The 7,170-nt window shown below is 50.1% G+C and overlaps 1 protein-coding gene across 1 annotated transcript; it reads left to right on the top strand.

Annotated features, from left to right (window-relative positions):
• Positions 1-606: 606 nt before the first annotated feature.
• LOC101777981 (benzyl alcohol O-benzoyltransferase-like) lies at positions 607-1,759 on the top strand (the record flags this gene model as incomplete). The annotated part of the gene is made up of 1 exon (XM_004963381.2): positions 607-1,759. A coding segment is annotated over one exon (945 nt), but the record flags the coding sequence as incomplete, so codon positions are not given.
• Between the last annotated feature and the right edge of the window lie 5,411 nt (positions 1,760-7,170).

The raw sequence follows: 7,170 nt of genomic DNA, 5'->3' as shown, positions 1-7,170 counted from the left end.
GACATGAAGTTAGGCACATTGTGCCGTGCAGTCTTTTACTAAGTTCAAGTACGACCCGTGGCACACCGGAACGACTTCATGCCATGTCAGTCTAAGCACGACTCTCACGATGCATGCGCTTGTTTTTTATTGGTGCTAATTTTGCTTACACATACTTTGCTCTTAGTAGGAAAAAATTCTAAAATTAATAGAGGAAACAAACATTATTATATATATAGATGATGTAGGTGAATGTTATGACTGTCTGTGGTTATACGAGAATGCAACATTGTTATGTTATGAACGATCGTTCTCATGATTAAGGTAGATTTTGTGATTTTCTTCATAGGCAGTAACTATGTTAGGCTATATGACACATAGATCCAATGATATTAGGACGATATAGTCTATAAATATGCTAATGGGTTATTTCTATATCGTGCCAGGCCAAGCACGATCCAAAATATGTGTCGTGTCGTGCCACCCGTCGCGCCAAGATCCTAAACACGGTCTAAAATTTACCGTGCCGTGCCATGCTTGGAGCCATGCCAAAATGTCGGCCAACGAATAGCACGGCCCGTCCCAGCTCTACTCGCAGCCAGCATCTTGACGAAAACTACAGTATAATTTGGCGAAAACTACAATGTACAATCCCAACTCCCAAGCCTCTGCTCCCAATTCGGCTGCCCCTTGCTGCTCATCCAGGTGACCCGGCTGCTCTGCGGCGGCTTCGTCTTCGCGATCCGGCTCAACCACACCATCTGCGACGCCATCGGCCTCGCCCAGTTCGTGTCCGCCGTCGCGGAGCTCGGCCGCGGCCTCCCCGCACCAACCGTTGCACCGTCATGGTCCCGCGAGCTCCTAGAGGCACGCAACCCGCCAAGGCCGACGTTCCCTCACCGCGAATTTGACGCCGTGCCGCCGCCGCCGCCTCCGCCGCCGGGTGATATGGTCATGCGGACGTTCACCTTTGGCCCGTCCGATATCAGCGCCATCAGGAAGAACCTCCCACCGAACCTCCGGGACACGGTCACGACTTTCGAGGTGCTCACGGCGGCGCTCTGGCGCGCCCGCACGGCCGCGCTGGAGCTCTCGCCGGACGAGGACGTGCGCCTGGTGTTCATCTCCAACATCAGGGGCTTGCCGGAGCTGGGGCTTCCCGCCGGCTATTACGGGAACGCGTGCGTGCCCATGGCGGTGCTGGTCACCGTGGAGGCCCTGCTCGGCGGCTCGCTGGGTGACGCGGTGGAGCTGGTGCGTGAGGCGAAGGCGACAGTGACCGCCGAGTACGCGCGGTCCACGGCCGACCTGCTGGTGCTGCGCGGGCGGCCGTATGTGGCCATGTCGAACCTGTTCCTCGTGTCCGACAACCGGCACGCTGGGTTCCAACGCGTCGACTTCGGGTGGGGCGAGCCGGTGTACGCCGGCCCGGCGGCGACGGTGTTCGGGTTGAGCTTCTTCGTCCACGTCGGGAACGGCGGCGGGGTGGGCGCAGTTGCCGCGATGATCACGCTGCCGCTCCCGGCCATCGACAGGTTCGCGTCGGAGGTGAAGACGTTGATGAAGGGTTAGTGACGCGTTCTGGGAAGGCCGGCCGGTAGCCAAGGCAGGGCCGCGCCGCCGCGCGAGACCAGCAAGCCCCTGCCCGGAATTATCATGTGCACCGATCAAACAGTAATAGAGAAATTCATCGCCTAGCGCGCTCCTTTTGATTTCGTTTCCTCCTTGCTCCTTAGTTTGTATGATCAATAATGTAAGGAAAACTCTAACTTTGAATCGATGGGATCAGTCTTCTCTACGGTCCAAGATGCTGTGCAGTTGTGCAGTCCCGCCATCTCCATCGAACCGAAGAAATAGACGTCAAGAGCACGTGCTCTCATGCAAAAATCACCGTTAACATCGCCCTTAAGCGCAAAATTTTCTCTCAATATCCTTTCCACATCATTTCAGAAACAAGGACTACGAACCAAGTATCATCTCAGGCCTTATTTAGTTCTCAAATTGGGAGTGGTAAAGTTTGCATTTTGCCATAAATGCGCAACAGTAGCATTTCGTTTATATTTTTGAATTATTGTCCAAACATTGACTAATTAGGCTCAAAAGATTTGTCTCGCAAAGTACAACAAAACTGTGCAATTAGTTTTTGATTTCATCTACATTTAGTACTCCATGCATGTACCGCAAGTTTGATGTGATGGTAAATCTTCTTTTTGCATAGTGCTAAAGTTGGGAAAAAGGAGAACTTTATGTTTGGGTGGTTTGTGTACGCTCCATGTTTGATGGGACTTGTCATGACTGAATGTAGATGATGATGTAATAGATGCACAGACTTATTACTCTCTTCTAAATGATAAATTATCTTTTCTAAATTATAAATTATCTAGGTTTGTCGTACTCTCCTTATCCACCGATATAAGCATTTCAAGGTTTTAGAAGTCAAACCTTTTAAGCTAGAAACCGACTTGCATTTAAGATAGCATCATGCATATTTCGATTTGCAAGCAATAGTTTTGAGTGCAAAACTAGAAACCATCTTGCACACTTCTCAAAACGCAACCACTATCTTAGCTCCTAAGGCCATTCTTAGGTCCTGTTTGATACAAACTCCTAAAGATTAGTAGTGTACTAAAGTTTAGGATCCTCAAATTGCTAGTCCTAAAGTTTAGTAAAGGGCTGTTTGGATGGACTACTAATCTTTAGGACCTTAAAGGAAAAATGTCATTTTTACCCCCCAATTACTCCTCTAAACTACCCCTGAATTGTTCACGTCATTAATGCATGCGAGGGCAATAGCGGTAAAGGGGAACTTGGGGACCACTTTTAGGAGAAATATGATCCATTAGTACCCCTTGGCCCTCCTAGTGAAAATGGCCCTCCTAAAGTTTAGAAGTGCACTTTTAGGACCCATGTTTGGATGCACAAGTCCTAAAGTGTCCTAAAAGTGGACTTCTAATCTTTAGAAGGGTGTATCCAAACAAGGCTTTAATGGCAAGTTTCATTTCACTATTTTCAAGACTGACACATCATCTAGAGTAAAATGAAACCTTAAATGAAATAACCTCTACCATGCAAGTTTCACTTTTGTTGTTTCATAGGCGGTCACTATATTTAATTCATATATGACATGGAAGTTTTTAATTGGACAAATGATCAAATGAAATGAAACTCTACCTCTTAATGGAAGGTGTGCAAGAGCTTCATGTGTTGGAAACCGTGTAAACCAAGTTTCATCACCACGAAACTCATTTGCTCTCTCTCTCTTCATAACTCATATACCATATCACCATATTTGCCTACATGGCATCTCATTTATGAAGAATGAAATTCCCATTGAGAATGGCCTAAGGCCAGTCTCAGTGTATAGTTTCATTGCACGGTTACCAAGACTGGGAACTAGGTAACTATGTGTCGTTGTTGAGATTAGCGTATCAAGACTACGGCAAGTAAATTTCTTTTATGCGCGTAAGGCTTCGGATGGTGGCGTGAGAAGACACGGGGTTAGACTGGTTCGGGCAAGGAAAGCCCTACGTCCAGTATGAGGAGCTGCTTGCGTTACTCACGCGTGGTCTGTAGGAGGGGTTACAAACAGGCGAGAGAGGGAGCCGGTCCTAAGTCTCTTGGGTGTGCACTGATGCTCGTGAGGTGAGTGTGTGGGTTCTGTTGGCTTGAGAGTCTCTCCTGGTCTCGGGGCCCTTGGTTCTCCTTTTATAGCGCAAGGAGGGCTCAGGGTTACAGGTGAGCCGGGTGTGTGAGAAGTAAAAGAGATAAGCTAAGTAAAGTAAAATACAAGGAGAAGGACCAAGTCCCCGGATCGCCGCCTCCTGCTCTGGCCTTCGGCTCCTGTCAGCGCGGCTACCAGAGGAGGGCGGCTGTTGTCGGATCCTGTCGCCGATCCTCCGGGCGACCGTTGCCGCCGAGCATGATGATGATGTCCGGCCGCCATAACCGTGCACGTTAGGGGAGACGGCTGACCCCTGTAGTCCTGCTTACCGCCCGTGGAACACGGACGTCGCGTCCCTGTCGTCGGATAGGCCGAGCACGAGAACGGGCGGCACTCCCTCCTGTGCCGGGCAACGCATGCAATGAGTGCCCTATGGCGAATCAGGGGGAGCCGCGGCCACTGTAGCCTGTGCGGTCGTGGCTACAGTGTTCCGCCCGGGTACTTGTGGCGGGTCATGTCGAGGGGCGCGGTTGCCTTTCTGCGTGCCAGAGCCGCAGCGTATTTATGGCAAGATCGGTGGGGGGGGGCCACGAGATCCGCGCCCTCATCTGTCAGTCTGCGCCCGAGGCGGACCCTTGTCTTGTGGGCCCGGATGAGTTCGACCCCCTACGCCCGGGGTCGGGCGAGGCGGAGCCTTGCGACGAGAGGTCGGGCGCACCCGACCCTGGGACCGTGGATCGGGCGAGGCGAAGTTTCGCCAGCGAGGGGTCGGGCGTGTCCGACCCCGGGGCCCTGGGTCGGGCGAGACGGAGTGGGATGCTCCTTGCCCATGCCGGGTCGGCGGTAATCGTCATTACCGCAGGTGAGCCTGGGCCTTCATGATTGTTGTTTTAAGGGGCATAAGAAGGTCGTTAATATTTCCCCCCAACATGATGTAACCCAAACTGTAACAGATCCAATCTATAGACTTACAGATCAAGCGCTCCGTCCTCGTGCAAACATGGATGCAAGATTACTCGATGCAGTGCAGATCATAGATGAGGTAGCGCAGAACGTAGTCGATCGATTCGAGCGGTCGCGCAGTTGCGCTGCCTAGAAACCTTACTGCCGCCCCTCATGCAGGCTTCACAAGTGCAACGGCTCGGAGATACCACTCACTCTCCTCCTCGGTGCACACCAAGGAGAAGAGTCGGCGAGATCCAGCAGCTCAGTACCACAACACACTTCACCAGATGGAAAAAGAGAGAAGAGAAGGAATTCATGGGTCTCTCACATGTGTGTTCCTGGACGTCTCCAGGATTTCTTATAGAGAAGACAATAGCCCTTTGCTGACCGTTTCTGCTATAAAATTGCCCCACTAATTAGCAGTAGTAACGCCTCGTTAATTTGTGATTAAGATATTGATTGCATGATTATCACCTCTAATGACCGTTGTTAAAAAATCACGCGCAAACGACAAAAAGGTTACACTAACTTGGTTTGGCTTGGCTGCGTCCCAAGTCACAAGCCACGCGGTTGGTTATGCGAAAAGGAACGTGAATGCGCGCGCATGTGTTGTGTAACCAAGCCCATTCTCTCCTTCAGTTACATATTCCTAGAAACTTCTAGTGCTCTTCTATTTTAGTTGGCCTTTCACCAATTCAAACTAGCAGTACGGGATATTGCACTCTTGCTTTGAGATTTGATTTAAAAATGGACCTCTCCTTGGGCCATTTTTCCAACAGCTGGCCGGCCCCACAGGACCAGGCAAAAGCAGCAGCGACGGCAGCTAGTCCAGCGGCCAACCAAGTGCCCGTTTTCTTTGGAGTAAACTCTGTCTGCCTGACCATGCACACGTTCTTATCCTGGCCCAAGCACTCCCAGCCACAACATTTCTCTCCCTAAACTACCCCTGCTTTTGCGAAACCTTCTTCGTCGAGAAAGGGGAAAAAATGAGGGGCGTTTCAGGGCTTTCAGCACACGAGACGAGCGAAGAATACGATGGCTGGTTGCACACGGCCGCACGGGAAAGCCTGGCCCGTCCACATTTTTCCCCTCCGCCCGCGCGGGGTAGGCCCGCTTGGGGGCACCCGATTGGACCTGCGTGGTGGGTCCGCGTTGGGCGTGGACGGTTGGAGGGCCCTCTCGTCGGTGGCGTCGGCGTCCGCCTATTGCTTTCTCATCCAGAACGGAGAACCTAGGACGCGAAACAGATCTTCCCCTTTGATATGGCTACCCCAATTATTCTCGAGTCGAGTGGATGAATGGTTTTCAGAGAGGATTTAATTTGTAGGATTTCGCAAGAAACTACTGTGCTTATTGCTTAATCTTGGAGAAAACCATGGGATCAAATCCCACCTACCTGACTCTTTCCTTTCAGAAAAAAGGAATAGAATGGCAGAGGTTGTGCGCCAATGCAAGGGCCAAGAAACTTCATGCGTGTCAGCGCGTGCATGTTTTGATGCGGCTTTAAAAAACCCCTCTGTAGCTACGTTTTTTTGCTACCCAAGGATGAAAATACGTCTTTCGAAAAAAATATGTTATCGGTTCCATTTAAATGCTTCGTTTACAAGACTAAGGGGGTGTTTGGGAGAGGGGTGCTAAACTTTAGCACCCCCACTTTAGTCCATTTTAGTCACTTGTACTCCCAAACAGGTGAGCTAAAACTGGTGGACTAAATTTTAGCCCCCCACTAATCCTTTAGTCACTTGGGGTAGCTAAGGGGGTGTTTGGGAAAGGGGGTGCTAAACTTTAGCACCCCCCACTTATTCCATTTTAGCCCCAAACTTTCCAAACACAATTTGATGGGGCTAAAATTTAGTCCATGGCTAAATTTTACCACCTTGCGTGCAGGCCGGGTCTAAAATGGACTAAAAGGACTAAAAACTGGTCCCCCTGACCACTTGCCCGATCGAGAGAGAACTCAATAAGAAGCGTATTTGAGTATTTTTTGTTCTAAGGCGACTTGTACTGCGTCGACCGTGTAATTCATCATCCGTACCGAATGACAAATCGGCCAATTTGAACAATTATTTTTCTCCTTTAGGCGATTTTCTTCCGTACTAGCTGTGTGTTTGTTCAGGGAGCGGTCCCTTTGTCTTGTCATACTCTGCGATTGATTCTTATGCTCCGACCCATATACTGGGGTAATACCTTTTCAAGTACCTCCCGTTCAAGGCCCTAGTAAACTCCTCTCCTTTGATCGTTTCCGGAATGTAAGCGATTCCCGGGGCACAACGGCCGATTCTATACGGCCCTTCCCAAGTGGGAGACCATTTACCAAATTTAGGATCCTTTGACCCAATCGACAGTACTAACTTCCACACAATATCCCCTTGGGAGAACTGCTTAACTTTGACCTTCTTGTCATACCATCTGGCCACTTTCTGTTTGTTTTCTTTGATACTGGTCAAAGCTCTCAATCGTTGACCTGCCAAGTCATCGAGTTCCCTTTTCATGAGCGAGGAGTAATCATCGGCCATCAGCTGATCTTGGAGCGACGTGCGTCTCGATCCTATTCTCAACTCCCATGGCAATACCGCCTCATGACC

The sequence above is a fragment of the Setaria italica genome, chromosome III (assembly GCF_000263155.2).
Source record: "Setaria italica strain Yugu1 chromosome III, Setaria_italica_v2.0, whole genome shotgun sequence".
NCBI lineage: Eukaryota > Viridiplantae > Streptophyta > Magnoliopsida > Poales > Poaceae > Setaria > Setaria italica.
Note: the sequence above shows the minus strand (reverse complement) of the source record. Positions and strands in the feature narration are given on the sequence as shown.